This window comes from Pseudopipra pipra, chromosome 3 (assembly GCF_036250125.1).
Source record: "Pseudopipra pipra isolate bDixPip1 chromosome 3, bDixPip1.hap1, whole genome shotgun sequence".
In the NCBI taxonomy this organism is placed as follows: domain Eukaryota; kingdom Metazoa; phylum Chordata; class Aves; order Passeriformes; family Pipridae; genus Pseudopipra; species Pseudopipra pipra.
In genome coordinates, this window is record NC_087551.1 from 62108516 (window position 1) to 62128641 (window position 20126).

A 20126-nucleotide genomic window follows, 5' to 3' on the forward strand; every position below is an offset into this window, starting at 1 on the left:
CTCACTCAAGGGAAATGAAATTTTGAGATGAGACTTCAGAAAGGGTATGTCCACACCACTTCAGGACAGATTTTGGTAAGTTCTTGGGAGTAAATGCATAGAAGAATTGAAGCTAGCATTAAAGTCAGCATTTCTGATGTTCTGTGTTCAATGCAATTCTATCTACAAATGGAACACCATGTGTCTGCCGCATTGCATTTATATATAGTTAATTGATCCCATGCCTGAAAGCTTCTGCTAATCTCCTGTGGAGACCAAGAAGAATTTGCCTTCTGCATAACTTGGATTTTGGTTATCCTTCTCCCCCTGCACCTGCTTCTGAAACAGCAAAGGTTTGACCACAGCTCAAATGGAAAAGGGAAGGCTGTTTTTGGCAGGGCAAGATGCAGTTCCATGTTTTGCTGAGGAAATGCTGAAATGCTTGGCTGGATTGCCTTGTTCCTGTTCTCAAAGTTCTGAACATCACAGACAAAAAAGGAATTTTTTTGCTGCCAGGTCAGAATCAGTAGGGTTGTTTCAGCATGGGACAGAAGTTGCCATGGTTAATTTGCCAGTTTTCCAATTTCTTGTACTTTCTTCAGGTCTTCTGTTATTCCAGGAAGCTCAAATGCTGGTTGCACATTGATGTCTCCTGTCCTTTCCCTGGGCACTTTCTAGGGTCTGTGGGTTTTTATCTTCTGCTGTAGTCTGTTGTTTCCTACGCCCTGTGCTGTCCAGAGGCACCTTGTCTGCCCGAACTCCATTGCCTGCTGACTTCAGAAGACAACTCCTGACAACTCAGCCAATCCTATGCTCTACCTCGTTACATTTTGGTCTGGTTATTCAGAAATGTAGATTCTTCACACCTTGTTCTCCTTACATGCATCTAAGAGCAGTGTACATATAGAGCTGATATAGAGGTCACTGAAGTCACAAAATGGATTTTCTCGTGACCCTAAGGAAGAAAATTAAAATTATGTCAATTATCACAGGATAAGTATTATTTTATATAGTTTAAGTATTGTTTTTGCTTTCACTCAAGACTCTTGACAAAGTGAGAAAAAGCTGAATAAAGTTTTTCTTTCTTTTTGTATTTCTTTTTAGGCTCCATCTATGAGATGTTTGGAAATGAATGCTGCCTGTCAACAGGAGAAGTCATTAAAGTTATTGGCTTCAAAATTAATAAGCTCATAGCAAGTATCTGTGAGAATAATGAAGTCAGCCGGTTTTCAGCCAAAGTGGAATTACCACTAAATTTCCCCGGTATAGTATTTCATGCAAACATGTTTTTGAGGAATTATAGTCCTGAGTAATCACCTTTGTTCATTTTATTGATTTGCTGTCTTGATTGATATTTGAGGTTGCGACTGCTGAGTTGGATGCTGTCAAGGACACAGTTTTATCAGAAGATACAAGACACAATCAACTAATTTTTAAATTTCAACTCTTACAGTTCATTTTTAAACCTGAATAGAAATGATTAATATTATAATATTTGGTAGTAATGCTTTCTATACTTGGAGTCACTCTGTCTAAGAATTACAACAAAAATTTTCTTTTCATTTACTTCCAACTTTGCTGAACTTCGTCTGAGCTGAAATTTTCCTTGCTGTGTGCTCAAACTATAATTTATTTACCATTACTACATGTGTATTTTATTCTTTTTGGATGCAATATTTTCAATACTTTGTTACATTCTGCTTTTATTTTAATTATTTATTTTAATTCCAATAGTCAAAGTGGCTGTTCCATGCTTGGAAACAGGATTAGAGGGAAATTATGTGTTTTTCTCCTTAAAAAATACTTTAACTGTTCTATAGATAAATACAAATATAGTCATATTTGGAAGAAAGACTTGAAATTTGGCATGTGATACTGACTTGTTATTTGAAATATATTTTCCTCTGTCCATGATGACTTGTTAGGGAAACTGGCCAAGTACTGAACCCAGGGTACTTAGTTCATCACACGTTATATTTATTAATTTTTGCATTTTGCTCTCATCTCAATTCCTCTACTATTAGGACCCAGCAATGTTAAAAAGGGAAATGAATGGAGTGCAGAGGGAGAAGTGATGGGCTGTGAGTATCCCATGTGTGGGAAGTAGAGGAGACAAACTAGGTTGGGAAAATGATGGAAAAAGATTGGACCCCTCAGAGCAGAACAGAAGGATCAAGACTTGCCATGCAAAGATCAGGGACTGGAGACAGGGGTGCAGGTGATTTCAGCAGCAGAGGAATATCTCACCCACACACAAAAATATATAAGTAGGGAATTTCCTATACTGAGACTCTTGCAGGCAGCAGAGGTAAATGGGAGCTGCTCGAAGAGAGGAGATGAGCAGGCGGGAAAACAGCATAAGGCCAGTGGGATATGGGAAGGAGTCTGTTTAGGTCTGGGAGAGAAGTTCTGGGTCACCTGCAGGTAGGAAACACTGGGACAGAGCACACACAGGACACAGCAGACTTCAAGAGTCTGAGATCACATCCAGGACTCACTTTCACCTTCAGTCTAGCTAATGAACTGAATGAGACTACAGTTTTGTAGAAAAAAAAAATGTAAACATTTAATTAGCACTGTATTGTACTGCAAGCACATGGGAGGATAAGTTAATGCTGCATGGGGAACATGATATGAAGGTTTTCTGGTGTTTGAGTGCTTGACTTAATAACTTCATTGATGCTCTAATGTCTTGCTGAGCATGTGTGCATGCAAGGGTTTAGGTTATGACAACATCCAAACTGGTATGTGCTTTTTCTGCAGAGGGAGACAAGACATGCTTCTTGAAGCAAATAAAATGTAAAAGTGCATGGGAATGCAATGTTTTATCTGATTTCCATATAAAAATATCTTCTGCCATGAATTTATTTCAGATTTCTCTCTGAAATAGTTGTATATATACTGTATTTGCCCCTCAAGTAGATGTTCAATTTACTTTCACGTATTTCTTTCTCAGTGAATCAGAACCATTTATATGACCACTTATCAAAAGACTTTTTCTGGAATGCCATTTTCAAGCACTAGTAGGGCCCAAATGTAGGATCAAAGACATTTTAATTGTCTGTGGCTATCTAGAGGTATTGAAATATGACTCTCCTGTGAACTCTCAAGATACTTGGTATTTTTCTTGAAACCAAGCTTCCTTACTATTATTAAAATTTCTCCTATCTCTAAAATATATATACCTATAGGAAGTCATATTCTAAATCCTGATTGGCAGATGGGGTCCAATCCTAAAATATCCAACACAACAGAGGGATAAAAGTAATCCTACATTTGTTGATGTCTGGTCTTTAGAACAGAATGACTTGTGATTTCATATGCTTGAACCTAGTGAATCAGGATTTGTTTGCATTCAAGTGATCATTTTTACAACTTGGCATTTGGATGTTGTTGCCCTATTGAGCACATTTTCAAATTTGATCTAATCATCACAATTTGCATGCATAGTTACGAACTCTCGCAACCAGTGTTCTAGAAAACTGTGTTATTTCACTTGAAAAATAGATTCAGAGTTCGTTTTGCTGAAATTTATCATCATTATACTCCACGTGACAGGTATTGCTGAATAGCAGCACTGAAGAGGTGTATAATGACACTTCTTATTAGCCCAACAGGGAGCACCTCTTTCCTGTTTCTCTCTGTATACGTACTCTTATGCATTCAAGAGCTATTTGGTAAGATGTAAATCTGTCATTTCTCTAATTTAGTTCTTAGCTGAAGAATTATTCTGCTCTGCAGAGTCAAGATTTCCCCGTCTCTGCTTCTTCTTGACCTTCCTTTTCACTTTATTAGGTGCACATGCTAAATTCTAACTGAAACATTATACATGAAACATGGCTTTCCCCTATCTCCTGAACAAAGCACAGAACTGAATTACAGATGATCTTTTTCACACTGACATTGACTTAATTCAATAAAAATATCCACAGGTCTTCAGGAGGCTGACACTGTACTTACATTGTACGTGCAGTGCTCTCTTGCCAGTGTTGATGCAGAGAAATCTTTTGCTTTGATACTATTTTCCAATTCCTCTGTCATGAGTTTTCATTTGTATGCAATGGGGTCATGTATCCTTTAATCATGTGCATGCTGGCATAAATAAACAATACTCCTATTTAGGTTACTCTGAGGATAGCATCTCTGTGAGTGAAGAACTGTGCTCATTGGCTTTAAATGAGCCTTAATCTTTGTCTTTCTGAATGTATTTACAGCCTACAGAATTCCTTTTTTTCTGCTCTGGCAAATCAGATCCTTGATAAAGGCCTAATCTGTCCTTTGCATTAGAGAAACCAGTGCAACTGCAAGTTCACTAACTGTGTTACATTGTTTTATCCTCATTCTAATTTTTTCTTTTTCATGCCTCAGAGGGCCAGGCTATTCTTTCTGTGCTTATACACTGGGTAAAAAAAAAAAGAAGTCTGCTGTTACTCTAGACACTTCAACGGCTACATCTAACCGCATTTCGATCCACAATTTTCACTGCTAGCAAATTAGCAGACAGGTAATTTGCAGAACATCTGAACTGTGTGCCAGCACAAACAATTACATTTCATTCTGTTGTATTCCTTCTTCTGCAAAAATGTTTCTGGACTGACCTTGTTCTCATGAGGTCCCTGGCTGTTGGCTGCTGCTCGTTCCTATGTGGTCTGACAGATAACTGAGCACAACTGTCCCCTTTGAGTGCTCAGCCTCTGCGAGTCACAAGACAGAAGTCTCGTCTGTGGCTGTGCAGCACATCTGTGGAAGAACAGGGATTAGGAACTAGGAGGCTCATCTGAACAAGAGATGATGTAGAGCTGGCCTTTGGAATAGGATGGGGAGAGGAGAATGCTGGAGCAGAGGGGGTAGAGGGTGGGTGGTAGAGGTGAGGGAAAAGAGGGATAGCAATTAAGTCAGCTCCAGAGAAGTTAGGAACTGTGCTCTACCCAGTCTTTTGCATTACCTTGGGGAACAGAAACTGGCAGTCTGGGACAGATGATCTTTCTGCTCTTCTTGAAGATTACCTGCTGCTCTACTAGGAAAGCCTAACTACTGGTTTTCTCAGTTTTCTGTGAGGAAAAGAGAGTAAAAAGGATAGTCCTTTCCTTCAGGACTCAAAGATCGAAAATCAGAAGTCTAGAAGGCTACATTGTGGTAAAAGTATCCTTCTGTCAAAACATACTTTCCCATAGCACATTTAATCTTGTGATCCTCAGGCTATGTTTTGTCTCCCATACCGAAGAAAATAATTTTCTCAAATTCTCAAACTCGCTATCAATCTGTACATCAATTAGTAAAACTTCTCTTGAAAATGATGGTCTGATTAGGTTTGGGTCTTATTAATTATAATGTTGTAGCTAGGCTGACATTTCACCTAGTGAAATTTCACTAGGTACAGAGGCTTCATGGAAAAGAACAGTTATATATTCCTGTAGTTATCGTATGTGTGTAGCCAAAACCATTGGGCATCAGCACACTTTGATTGTAGGCCAGATTATGTTTAGAAAGTAGATCTGTAGGAGCAGTAATGCCAGATCTTGATAAACCAGATGGACTTTTTTCTAGGTTTGCTATTTCCATCTGTTTTACCCCTTAATAGTCCACCAAGATCTCTTAGGAAAGTCTAAGTGAATTTGATTTATTCATTTTATGATTTATGAAAAAATACAAAAATATTTTTGTTTGACCTCAAAATGTCCAAACTTTACTATCTCAAACTTACCATATGTCTCCTCCTCCTGGAGATTTCCTTGTTATCTTAGGTTTGGAAAACATTTGGTTTTGCAATTTGATTCATAATGATTTTAATAAGATTGTGAGTGGTTCCAGATAATACTGTTTGGGTTTCTTGTGGTTTTGTTTTGTTTTTATATATATATATATAGTAGCAAAGAGAGCATTTATAAGAGGATACCATGGCAGATTATGAGAGTTAGATAGGAACCACAGTCACTTTCACCCAACATACCAAAATAACTTTATATATATTTACCTATTTTCTAGAGAGAGAGAAGCATATGGAACTTTGCATACTCATAGCCACTCATAGGTGGCTATTAGGTACCTCTGCTTCAGGAATCTCATCAATGCAAAGCTAAGTATGCAAGGCCACGTGGCTCTTGACTTGCCTAAACAAGCATTCTGTTACCAAAATTAAGAACATCAGTAGAACAGAAGATGAAGATTTCTCTGCTCCCAGCCTTGACAAAGTCAGTCTGCCTGGGCCCAAGAGGATAATCAGTTGTCTAGTTTTGTATGAAATTGGATAATTATGCTTCCTGTGAAACCTGCTTTCTAATTCAGGATGCTCATTGGTTTGCTGCTGAAATAGCTGGCTTACAAATAACTCTGTAGTCCCAGCAAAATTAGTAGGTCCTGAGACTACTGTCAGACTCATAGAGGAAAAGAATGTTCCTTGTACCTGTACATTGCAAAATATTTTCAACTGGAAGTGTTTTTTAAGCACAGTTTATGGAGGCATTTTAATGCAAATCTGGAGGTTTTGTGAGGGAAAATATGCGTGCTCCTGTATCACAGATGGGTAAGCATAGTTACTGCCTTTGGGACACAACTACTTTGAATATATTTTTTAATTGAGAATATTTGTATTTGCTTTCTCCCAGCACTTCCAGGAGATGATACCCATCTTGTGCTTGCAAAGCAAGAAACTAGAACACTGAGGGATACTGTCTTTTCCACAGTTTCAGTTTGTCATTGGTGCTTCCCACACTGTGTTACTTTCTAAATGCTGATGAACCTGTTTGTGTTCATCTGCACTGACAGCTTTAGTAGTGATTAGGACTGGGGTGGATAGCTTCCTTGCTAATAATTGTGTTAAAAATGGCTATGAGAAATATTACAACTACCAGTGGGAAAGAAAAGTGTGTTGCAGTTGTACTTTGTACTTGTGCAGCTACATTCATGGATGTGGCTTCCTTGCAGCCCAGGAAAAAGCCTGGAGTTTTTCCTGCAGTGCTGCTATAAGGACATATCTGTAGAGGATGTATGTACACAGGGGTACTAATTTTACACAGGAAAAGCTGGCTTTCATACAGACAACTCTGAAGGCACAGAACTGCAGAAAGCAGTGACATAGGCATAACTAGTGACTATTTCTGCAGAAGATCAAATAGACTATTACTCTTCAGGCTGCTAACAGGCCCTCAGAGCTGCTAGTTCCCACAGTTACTAGTGGCCTCATGGGACACCCAGAACCAAACATGCCCAATCGGGTGATAAATTCAGTTAAAAGCAACTCAACAGACAGAATCTTAATAACATCTCCTTTAGCAAGAATGGTGCTAGAGTTATGAAGTGAAAGTAGTGGGTTTTGTTCCAGTAAAGCCAGAATCACATTTATTTTGTAGCCAAAATAAAAACAAAACAAACAAAACAAAACCAAAACAAACAAAACAAACAAACAAACAAAACAAAAAAAAAAAGAAAAAAAGGCTGTTGTGTTGGAGGTAATGGTTTTATATTCTTTTTAAGGAATACAATCTTAGGGAGACCCTGCTTCCATGCAGGCCCCTCAGTTGTGTTGATTGTGGTCAGTAGTAAGGGAAGAGGTGGGGGAGGAAATAAGCAAATTGCTTATTTTTAACCAAAGCAATCCCCTAATCTAATTTTTTAAACAATCCCACAATCAGGGAAGGTGTAAAGAAGGGAGTGAGTTTTTTCCCAAGATCTTGCAGCAACTGTGTGTTTTGCAGCATCCCACCTTGCTGAGACTTCAGTATTTGCTGGGACATCTTGCACTTTTCTCACATTCTTGTTCCCACAAGAAGGGAGTCATGGCTAGTGTGAACCCAGTTCCCACACTAAGTGGCTGCAGGCAGTTGGATTTAAAACTTTATAGACATGGCTTAAACTAACTACTCTTGAGATTTGGAGCTGCTGTGAAAGAGTCTCTGGTGGTACCAACCAGGACTCCTTGATTCCTCATCCCATACTTCCTCCTTAACAGCCAAAGTAAAGTGCCCTCTGGGTAGCCAGAGAAGCAGAAGTGTGGAGCAGTGGGTTAATAGGATTTTTGCTAGTTGGCTTTGGGAGATAAAAGGGAGAAAAGGTGCAGTATCTCCAAGGGAGCTTGGCTTCTTTATCACTGTACCTGCAGCTGTTGGTTAAGTTGTGGTCAGCAAACTTGGCCTAACAATAACCTCTATGCTCAGTTATATTCACTCAGAAGCGAGTCTTTGTCTCAGAAAGCTGCACTATAATTCCATGAGGCAGCATTCACAATGCTGCCACACCTTGTGAAGAAGACAGCTGAATCACACAGTTCAGCTAAGCCCTGCATTTTAGTCTTCTAAACCCTCCAGTTCATCTTCCTTCATGAAAACACTCACACAAATATAGAAATGTACACATTTTTCTTGCAATGAAAACTCCTAATGAGACAGCTTCAAGGGGCGTGATTAACATGAAATAATAATGTCCCTAGGGGATAGGGAAGCTCAGATACGGCTTCTGCTTTGCAGAACTTCAACATTTTAATTGCGTTGTGATGGTTGGAGTGCTGCAACACTCAGCCTTTGAATTAATCCAGCTGGTGCACTGAGCTATCAGATATGCTAAAATCTGTTTGCTTTTTCTTATCTGTAGGTGCTACTTTTTCATTTGTGTTGTATCTTTAAGCATACTTTGTCTAGGAATCCCCAGTCTGTGTGTGGAAGGTTATATAGTACTGATGTTTAGGCAGAAACTTATCCTGCATTCACTGATCACTTTAATGTTGCTCTTCCTTGTACCATATCTGCATTTAGCTCTTAAAGGTTGGCTTTCTGAGAAGACAGATAAAAATATAAGATAATTTTTCTTTATTCTGTGGCAAAGAAAAAATTAACTGTGGACAGAAAAATGTTGGATGTCAGAAATTAGATGCAGAGTAGAAAGGGTTAATGCCAGCTGCCTGTACCTTGTACCATGCAGCCGATATTATCTTTGTAGAGTCAGATTTCTACCAACTGAACTGTCATCTATGAATTGTCTGATGTGCTTTGCTCCACATTTTTATTACGCTCACAGTCTAAAATTTGGCGTGACTTGCTTTGTATATTTCCCTTTTTATAATGCAAGTTTTCTGCTCTTAGGTCTTTATAAGGTTGTGGCAGATAAAACTCCGTATGTCAGCATTGAAGAAATCACTAGAAAAGTCTCTATTGGGCCAACAAGATTTGACCATCCATGTTTCTACAGCCCTGAGGATATAAAACTGGCAAACTTCACAATCAAACATGGTGAGCAGATCACCTTCAACTCGGTGGAAGAGGTCAATGGAACAATGGCTGTGAACTGTGCCTTGGTCAGAAATAACCAGATTCATTCCTTTACTTTGCCTCTTTCACAAGAAGGAAAATTCTATGAGTGCGAAGATGACCAGATATACACCCTAAAAGAAATTGCAGAATGGAAAATCCCTAAGTGCAGAAAACGGATTGTCAAACTTTCCAATACTTTACATATGTGGGATTCCTCTAATCCACTTCCTGAGAATTTTGATGGCTGCTTGATTCTCATGCCTGTCTATGAAGTGCAGGCAGTAATGAAATGTAAGTAGGAATCAAAATCATGTTCTGTTAAGCTTGGTATAGCACAGTACCCTTAAATACACAACATTTGCTTAAAATAGCCAGGAAAGATTCAGTTTATCAAAAATTCCTGATCCATATTTGACACTGATGATAGTTTCAAGATAAAGAAAGTTAAAAACAATATTGCCTTTATTATTCCTTTATCATCTGTTAATTCAGATTGTTACCTTGAATTTTTTTCTGTTATCTTTTTACTGATCACTACAATTAAATCCTCACTGCAAATAAAATATATCACATGGTGAAAAGGTGGAGCTTAGGAATTCTGTTTGGTTGTCTGATTCTCTTTCTTTGCATCTCAGACTTTGGCCATGGAGAAGCCAAATAAAGATTTATGGCTATGGCTAAGGAGGTAGAAAAAGAATATAGACATATATGTTGCAATACACTTAATCACCATTTATTTTTCAGAATGAGGATGCCACAGAAAGAAAAATTTGTGTTATGTTTTTTTATTTAAAAAAACCAAAAATATCCATGGCACATTAACACTGTTCTAGTTGTTCCACTGAAACATTGAAACAGCTGAGTTCTAATTGCAGGATAGTAGCTTAGCTTTTGGAAGGGTTTTGCTGCCTGTTGTATTTACTAGAACCAAACTAGTGAGCTGCGTAGAAATTAAATCCTAACAGAAATATGTCATTCGTGAGGATATTAAGTAGGAAATATTTTCATAATTGAGCTTTCTCTGTTGAATGATGTAAGCAAATGGATAAAAGAAAAAGAAATAAAAGTGGGCAGAGACTGTTAACACACTATACTGTAGTTGTTATATGCTTATCATACAATATGTGCTTCCTATGTGATTTAATGTGTGAGTTTGGAAAACATACTTCACAAGATAAAGTACTCCATTTGCTATAACTCCAGCTAGATTCAGGAATCTAGCTCATCTCCTGAAGCTGCATTCACTTAGGTATGTTTCTATACCCATTTAAATAGTTGTGCAGAATCAATAGGAATTTAATGTCCCTAAAAACTTTCAGAAGATGCAGAATGTTTGGTATTCACTTGTCTTCCAATGAGTTATTCCAATGAGAGTTGTATTTGTTGTTTTTATTTTATATTTCATAGTGTTCTCAACCTTTAAGAAGCATGAAATGTGTCCTAAATAACTGTTTAATACAAACTTGAAGAGTAGGCTTCGTGGTACATGATTAACTACTTTCTTGTGGACCATGAAAAATGGATTTTCACCATTTTTAGAAGAACTATAAATAGGCACAAGATAAAGTATGAGAAATACTATCCACTATTCAATAAAAAGGATTCCTGATAAGAGGGATAACTGATTACATTTTCACAGGCTGTGAGCAGGAATCCTCTATACTTCTCATTCTTAATAATGAACAAGTTATGTGTGGGGAACTCCCCCAAATGCTCCTAGAAAACTTTTCACTAGCCATTTCTCCTTTGTTATCTTTCCCTTGAAGTGCTTAGGGTGTTTGTCACCTGAAGGTGTCAAAAGCAAAGTTGTAGCAAATAGGTCCTGAATCACTGCCACAGAACTCTCTCATATAAAATACACTTTATACTAACTTTGCAGTATAAAATATCAGTATGTCCTGCTACAAGGAAATGTGAACCCAGGGTATACTATCCATGTGTGTAGGTCTATGCAGAATAAGTATTATTGAAGAAAGTAATTAAATATTATTTGCTTGTTAAATTTTACTGCCCTGGTCAGAGATCTGTGGTGTCACTGATTTGGAGCCAAATTCTTAAACAAGCCTTAATTTCATAGTCAGCTTTATGCTTGGAAGTTTTGCATTAAAAATTTTGCAAGTTCGATTGTGATAAAAGTGCTGTTGTTCCCTGACAGATGGTTAAATTCAATGGCTCAGTTCTGGTAGTGAATAAAACCGGGTGATGCAGACAAGGATTTCCACAGAGGAGCATTATAGTAAAATGTCCTGATTCATAAACAATAACCTTAGACTTTGTTACAGAAAGGTTTTGCCTTCTTTTGTTTTTTGTGATATTATTTCCTAGTAATTACAAATGTTTTTATTAGTCTTATAAATATCAAAACACCTTATTTCTCCCAGACTGGCCATGGCAACAACATGTGCTAAAGGATTCAAATGTATTTATTTATTAAGCATGTTTTCCCACTCACTTCTTTATAGAAACCATAAGTTACTATGAAATGAAAGAATAGAAATAGTACCCAAGAAAGATATCTTTGATAACGTAAACAACTGATTACATTTGGAGGTGCTGTGGGTAAAATAGTGAATTAGATATTTTTCCCATTCCTCTTCCTTAAGCTTTTCTTTCACTCATATACCTTATTCTCTCTCTTCCTTTGTGTGGTCTTATGCATATCTGATAACCATATATCTCAAATCACAACGGTTAGACTTTCTGGCCTTATTCATGGTGCATGTTTACACATGGGGCAACACATCTCAGGGAAGGTACTTTTAGTATCTGGCCAACAGGATGTGTATTTTATTCCAATGTCAGTTTGAAAACAAACCCCAATGTATTTATTTTCTTTTCCTTTGCAGTTCGAAAGGACATAGTTCATATCCTCTCAGATCTAGATGTTGAGGTCAAGGATATAACAGACTGTTATGATATTAGCTCTTTCCTTCAGCCACTGTCTTTGGAAGATGTATTTGAGAGAACTAGCATGGAATTTCCTATGGTTGCTGAGATAATGGAAGGACCTTCAGGAAGCCAAAACCCTTATAATTTATTGTCTACAGGGAAAGAGATTATCATCTACAAAAAGTACCAGGCACCAAGAGTCCTAGCGTCTGAGATCAGAAGTGATTCTCCCAAAAGACATTTTTTAATCCCTATGAGCTACAAAGGAAAGTTCAAGAGAAGACCTCGTGAGCTTCCAACTGCCTATGACTTAGAGATAGCAAGAAGTGAAAAGGAACAGCTTCATGTTGTAGCAACTAAAGCCTTTGCTTCCCCTCATAGAGAGTTTTTTTCTGTTTCGGTTGGAGATCAATTTCTAGTTCAGCAGTGCCAGACTAGTGAAATTCTTTACGAGGGAAGAAAGAAACTTGTAGATGTTTTAGCTTGTGAGCAAATACTAAGTGATACGTATAAAAAAGTGCTCCTCCCTATGTACATGGAAGGCAGCTTTGTGGAAGTGATTCATGACAAGAAACGGTACCACCTTTCTGAGATTTGCAAAGAATTCCGTTTGCCTTTTAATGTCAAAGTGTCCATGAGGGACCTTTCCGTTGAGGAAGATGTCTTGGCTGCAGTGCCTGGTCTGCAGTTTGAAGAGGAAATCACAGACTCTTACTTGCTGATCAGTAGTGCCACCAATCCAGTGGAGAGCTGGGAGATTCCCGTATATCGCTTAAACATGTTGGTCCATTTGCTCAGCAAAGATGTCCAGGTAGTTGTACCACCTGTGACTAAGACAACAGTGGAAGAGATCAGTGAAGAGCAATACTATATGGTGCGAAGATATGAAAACCAAACCCTTCATCCACCACCTAGGCCTCCCAAAAAGCCAACAGCACTTGCCCCCAAACTTGCTTTTGCAGTATCTAAGCAAGATGTGTCTGATGTACTACAGGCTCCAAAGGTAAGGTATCACAGCTTGTCTTTGAATGTCTTATAATCACAAGTCATGTTCTGTGGGTTTCAAGTCTTCATTTCTCTGTTGAATCCTTACAGCATGCACACAGATGTCTCTCAGCTCCCAGTAATAGGCAAATTAGCCATTATAGACAAGAATGGCTAAAATCTCCAGTGTGTGTTAATTGATCCATGAAAAACAACAGAACCATGCCAGCTCACAGCAGAAATCTTGGCTGTATAGTTTTGCATGGATAATCCCTTACTGCACCACTGTAGAACTGAAGGGAGAGACTTGAAGTGCCTGTATTTAAATCTTTATTAAGGGGAAGCACATGTTTTTATGATGTAAAGATAATTTTGCTCAGCTGGAAATGGCAGAATTAAGTTCAAGTTCCCATAGGGACAGGTCATATAGAAATTTTTGAATTCATTGTTTGCACTTATGTAAGTGGCAAATAGGTTTGGGAAAGGAAAAAAAAAAGGCAGTCGTTTTAGAAGCACTTGATGTTAAGAAAGAAGTGTCCCTTCTAGGACAATTTTATTCATGTTTAACCTAAGGGAACGCATTGTATTTTGGATTTGTCACTTAATCAGGGTTGACAACATCAATCTTTTGGCTACTGCACAGCAGTGCACCCACAGCGTCAAGGCCTTCTCTGTTTCCTGGGCTTCCCCCAGAAAGTTGGCTGGGATTGGACAAGAGGTTGGGAGGGGACATAGATGGGACAGCTGACCCCAATTACCAAAGGGATATTCCATGGCATATAATACTATGCTCAGAAATAAAAACTGAGGGGGTGATTGGTCTAGGAAGTTAGCCTAACTCAGAGACTGGCCAGACATCAGTCTGCTTGTGGGAGGTGGTGAGTGACTGCCTTTGCATCACTGTTTTTGTGGGGTTTTTTCCTCTTTCCTTAATTTATTAAAGTCATTATCTCAACCCATGAGTTTTCTTGCTTTTGCTCTTAGTCTTCTCTCTCCTGATGAGATCATCATCCTGATGTCATGGTGGAGTGAGCAAGCATGTGGATGAATGCTTGGCTGCTGGCTGGGGTTAACCCACCACAATTTTCTTGCTTGTATTGAAAGAATCAAAGGCTGGTTGATGGGCTTTAATGAGAGACACTGTCTAGGAGGTCTTTAACTTAGGTTGCAGTTGACCTCATGTGCAAATAAAAATTCCCTACAGAGGAAGAGGGAAAAACTTTCAGGTCTCTGGGTTGTGTTTGTGCTATGCTTTAAAAGCAATGTAACTCATGTAGTTATATTTTGAGGGGTTCATAGAAAGTGGGGGTTTTTTTGTTGCTATCAAACTAAAGTCCAGTTGGAGTCCCTCTGAAAGGGCAGCATTTGTGAGTACCTCTCTGCCTGCTGGAGGTTTTCCTCCCCTCATGCCAATTCCAAGACTACATGCAAGTCCAAAGCTCCACATAGATCCTGGAAGATGGTTACAACACACCATAGGAGATGTGAATGGATAAGGGGGTCCCTCAGATAAGGGTAATACAATAAAAAGGTATATAATTTTCTCCCATCTTTCGTGCAGAAACTTCTTTTCTATTAATTTGTTCAATGAACATTGCAGCAGCTTAAATAAGCCATCCTGTTAGGTGAGGCAGGATACATGAGAAACTGGTCTCTGAGATAATAGGCAAGCAATCAGCCTGGTACTGTTCGGAGTACAGAACTGGGGAAAAATTCCCTGAAGTTGTATTTCTGGTAGACCTGTACCTTTGTCAGGAGAACTTAAAACCTCCTGCAGTTAGTGATGTCTGTGTGTGGAGCAAAGCAGGGGGATGCTGCTTCCAGATCAGGTTCATGCAGAAGATGATATTTTCCTGAAGTGAGGAGAGAGCAAAATGAGCAGGAGATAGAGGAGCTGAGGTTCCTTCGCATATGAGGTTCCTCCTCGTGCATTCATGAGCGAGAGCAACCTTAGACTGCAGCTGTCCAGATGAAGGAGATAATTTAAACACTATTTCAGAAGACCTTTTTTTTTTTGTCACATATTTGTTATAAATAAATAATAAAGTGCAATCAGAATGCTTAGATTATGCAGATTTGCAAATCTCCTTCCCTGGGAAAGTGAAACAAGTAGAGATCCCTTATTCATTAGATTAAGCATCCTGAGCTGTAACATATTGCGTTTAAAGTCACACAGAATGCATTATCTTTTCTATCCCAAGCACCATGAGTCCTCTGAGAGGACGTGGATGGTAGCAGCTTGGCTCTGCCTTGGCCCCTCTGCAGCATTAGGGGAGACTACATTTTCTTTTACATGCATCAGGAATGTCTGAAGTTGGAAATTGTGCCAAACTGATAAACAGCCCTCTTTGCATATTTGTGACTATCCATAGGCTTATTTACATAAATAACAGATGAGCGTCCTAATGAGCTGAACTTAAGCCTGACAAGGTGGCAGCCTGGAATAAGCTTTAGTGCTGCATGAGTTGCCGTGCTCCTCCTGCAGGCAGCTCCCTGCCTGGTGCTTGGGGAGCTCTGGCTGCTTGCTGGAGGGTGGTAAATGGCTTTCTTGCCCACCAGTTGGGAAGCTCTGCTTGGCTTGGAGCTCCAGGATTTAATGCTGCTGCTGCATGAGTCCTCAGAGGACTAAGATCTGTCTGTTTTATGCCAATACCTGAGGATAATCTGCAAGAGTGGGTCACCTTTAGCTACAGCTTGTGCTCTGATTGCCTCTTAGCTCAGAGCAAGGCCATGAGGGCAGAGAGGCTCCAGCTGTCTCTTCCTGCTGTTCTCTGACCTTGGTAGAGGAACCCTAGGGCCAGGAGCAGGACTGTATGCTTCACTGTGTACTTTTGGTCATGTTAGTCACCGAATTGTACGAGATTAGCAGCCAACACAGACTGGAACCTCAGATGAGTGTAAGAACTGCCTGCACTTGTGTGCAAGGTTCAATGCTGCAGAGAAATGGATGTTTGCACAGTTCAGCAAAGTCCAGAGATAACACATGAATTCTCAAACATAATATAGCTGCATTAACCAAGGACTCTGCTGAGTTTTTTCACAGTGGTAATTAAGTTGGCTCAGGTCCTGCTGATACAGCTTTCCCTTCCAGAGCCTGGGGATCTCTCCTCTCCCCTCCACAGTACATCATAGACTTTCCCTTTCTCTCTCATACGAACATTGTTTGAGTAAGAAACATACAGATCACATATTTTGTATTACTTGCTAATCGAATAAACAAACCACAAGCAAATATGTGTAAACTAAACAAATGAAACAAAACAGCTCATACTGAATGATGAAATTAATCTGATCTCATATAGCAGATATCAATTTAATATGGATAGAAGATAGAAGATATCTATCCAATAACCAGTATCACCTCTACCTACAAGCAGCCCCAACTGAGGACAAGGATGATAAAACAACTTGTACCCTTTGTCTTATCGTAACATATGAGATACAAGCAGTTATTCACCAGAAATCCACATTTTCCTTGCTGGAATAAAGTTCACAAGGGGATCTAACTGACATGTTGAATTAAATGGTTTAAGTCATTCAGTTCCTAATTTGTGAGCTTATCTAGAAAGTGAGAATGATCAAACAAAACCCTAGAAGTTAATGCTACTGATTTGAGAATGGAGCATCTCACTTTCTTGCCATATGAATACCTTTATGAACGTGGTACTGCAAAAGTCAGTTTTAGGCAATAATCTGCTCGTCTCTGGCAGGAGAGAATTCTAGCCAGGGAAACTGGATTTTAATAAAATAGGAGTATCAGGGCATGATAGTGAATCGTCATTTTGTGCTAGGGTCCATTATCCTTCCAAAAGTCATTACAGTGTTATGATATCAGGAACTTTCTTGCTTTCTTGCTTTTTATTTCAAAATTAAAATGAAAGAAAAATTATCACTTCCATCTGGCTTTGCAATTCTACAAACTGAACTATCAAAATCTGCCATTAACATATTTATCGCATCTGTCTTCACAGCAAAATGAAGACTTATCTGGAATTAAGTTGATAAGACATAAGCTGCATTTCTCAGCAAATGAGTTTTCCTGCAGTGTCTCCTTTCCTTCCTCATAACTATTTCTTTTCTGCTTCCAGAACATTTTTGACGTTTTTGGGGCCTTTATGGAGTAGATTTAACACAAATATTTCTGCTGTGTAACAAGAAACTAACCTTCCTAAACAAATGCATGTTTGAAAATGCACACTGGACAGCCAGGAAGAAATAGGTAACAACAGACTTTAGGAATTAACAATCTTTTGGCTCTGGAAATGAAGAAAAATGTGGTTCATTAGCAGATGCAGAAATGTGCATATGCAAACATAAGAAGGAGGGTTTTTCTCTGACACTGTGGCTGCTGAGGCAGCAGCTGTGGTCCCTCTTCCTCTCTTTGTCTGCACTTAAGAGGAGGTTTCCCTCTCCCTGGAATCTCACCTTCCACACTCTCTCTCCTTCCCCACATTTGATGCATTGCTTCTCCTTGTCACTTTCTAGTACCTTTGTAAGTCCCAAATAAGGAGCATGTGAAGTTTGGAAGCACAGCCCTAGAGACTGAGGGCCACTCCATGCTGTCACTGTGGTCAAGTTCCTAAAGCCTCTCAAAATTCCATCCCCACAGCAGCTTCACCTGGTGAATCAGGCCCCAGATCCCTCAAAGTCCTTGTGCTGCAGCTTCTCGCTTCTCTGAGCACCATGTCAACACTGTGCCATGGGTTCCTTTCCCTCTTAACACCCATCCTGTGCCACATATGCCAGACCCACGTACCTTGGGCCCCCCGTACTACAGTTTTCATGTAGCCTTTCACTCCCCCTAACTTACATGACATTGGTTGTCCAGTCCACTTCACTGCTTTCAACAGGCTTGCCTTTTCCTGTTCCTTGTTTCTTCCCAACACATCTCCACTGCTTTCTCTTCTCTCATGCAGTGAGCTGAAGCCAAGGTCACAGGCATAATGGAGAAGGGGTTGCAGGGATATCGCAAGTTACACACAGGCTTTTGTTGCGTTCCCCAGCAGCACGTATTCCAAACCTCAGCAGAGCATCAGTCTCCAGCTAGGTTCTTAGGAGCAAAACTGGAGCAGGATGTAGGTGCTGACAAGAGTCAAGCAATTTAATTCTCTTGTTGGCTGGACAGTCCAATCTGAAGGATTTTGCATTGGTGCTCTGTTGCAGAGATACTTATAGCTATGTTCAGACCCTGGGGGCCCATGACAATTTTCTGGAAAGCCTATATGCATCCTGATACCATGCTGGGCTGAAGTCTACATGTGCACCATCCCACTTCATGTCCTGAGTTTTTCTGCAGAAGAAACCAAGCAACGCTGTCTGTAGAAGCATTCTAATCTGGATGGTGAGGGACCAGGACTGCTGGGTACCCTATGGACTCTGTATGAACCAACAGGAAGGAGTTAGAAGAGCAGTAAACTCTAAATCCCTAGCTAATAAATGTCTGGAGTTTTCCTGATATTTTCAGTATGGAGACCAGGCATTAAGACCTCTATCTTTTTTAAACAATAATAAAAGCTTAACATTTTCACAGAGAATCATCACGTCTGTAGGCACTTGCTGTGGCATGATGTGTCTCAAAAACTAAATACAGTAGGGAAGATAGCAATGTGCCTGCAAGAAGGACAGGCAGTACATAATTGTCTGGTTAAACAGCAAGGCAATTTGAGGTGTGTCATTGCAGAAAGGCATTACTGCTATAGGAAATGCTGATATAGTACATGAAATTAAGGAAGGTACAGATGAACATTTGGATATGCTGATGGATGAAAGTGCCAACTGGTTAAAAGCAAATTGCTTAATTTAGAGCTAAAAATTAATTACTTTGAGAACAAAGAGAAAAGAAATACAAAAAATAAAGAGGATGCCCAGAAGAAATAAAAAATTGAACCACATGAAAATATGGAACCTTTGATAAGAAGGAAAATCCTGCAAAGAGTGTGTGAGCCAAAAGCCATTGATGTCAGTAAGATGAGAATTGGCTGGCACGTTTTTTTTCTTGCCTCACAGAAAGTATATAACATAATAAAGCACATAACAAAATCATACAATTATGTATAATTATGAAGCAGGAAAAAAAAGTAAAAAAATAAATCCAAAATTCAAGGATGCACTGCAGCAGAATAACTCTTCAAAATAGAAACTAGAATTTATTTTTCAACTGGGGTTCCAAGAAGCCTGACTTCCCACGAGACTGTTCTGCAGGCTGCATCCTACTGTTTGCCCTTCTCACAGCAAGAAGATTGGAAAATTAAGTTCATGGGTAGCTAACACTACCTCTTATGGCCTGTATTTTGGTCTGTTTGGAAGTCACCAAAGAGCTTTTCAATTTACAATGACCAGAGATAAACTACACCACAGTGAATTTCCAGCAGGAAGGACAGTCCCCATACTCCTCAAAAGGCTGTGTGGAGCAGTGGCAGTGACCTGCCAGGCAGCTCACAAGGATCTCAGAGAACTAGCTGCTGAAGCTCTGGACAACTGCCAGGCTCTCTGACTCCATCTCTGCTTAAACACCTTCGTAGACTTTTCTGGGTTCTGAAGGCCAACTGGCATCTCTGCTAGTAACCCTTTGGTCTCCTTATTTTTGGGAGAGGGCCTTGGTGGTGCTCTAACCCCCAGATCATGCCTGGGAGTTGTTTGGGAAAGTGCTAGTTGGCACAGGTTGAAATGAAATCCAAGGATGTTTATAGGCACTGTGTAATCAACTAGTGTTGATATAGCCACTGCTAAAAAAAGATGGGAAAAAAAAGAAAAGAAGGATGCTCACCAAAGTCACTAAAGTGTTGTATGAGATCAGTGTAAAAGACAACACTGACATTGCCCATTTACATTATGCCTTCTTTCATGAAATTCAAGCTTTTGCAGTACTATCAGCTGGGCATTCTGGAAGTGAAAGCACCCCAGAAGGTTGGGATTATGCTTTGAAAAATATGCCCCGTGAAAGGAAACGAGAAACTTGTTGTCAGTGTGACAGCAGGGTCAAATCCCAAAAGACCTGTGGGCATGTTTCATATTTTCCAGAGTCCTTGCAGT

The 20126-nt window shown here is 39.4% G+C and overlaps 1 protein-coding gene across 1 annotated transcript in view; it reads left to right on the forward strand.

The window, feature by feature from the left end:
- THEMIS (thymocyte selection associated) overlaps positions 1-20126 on the forward strand; it is a 73160-nt gene that overhangs the window by 15090 nt on the left and 37944 nt on the right. Inside the window, exons 2-4 of the mRNA XM_064649578.1 lie at positions 1084-1242; positions 9054-9512; positions 12068-13113. Coding sequence (XP_064505648.1) covers positions 1084-1242; positions 9054-9512; positions 12068-13113 — 1664 coding nt within the window. The remainder of the gene's footprint in view (positions 1-1083; positions 1243-9053; positions 9513-12067; positions 13114-20126) is intronic.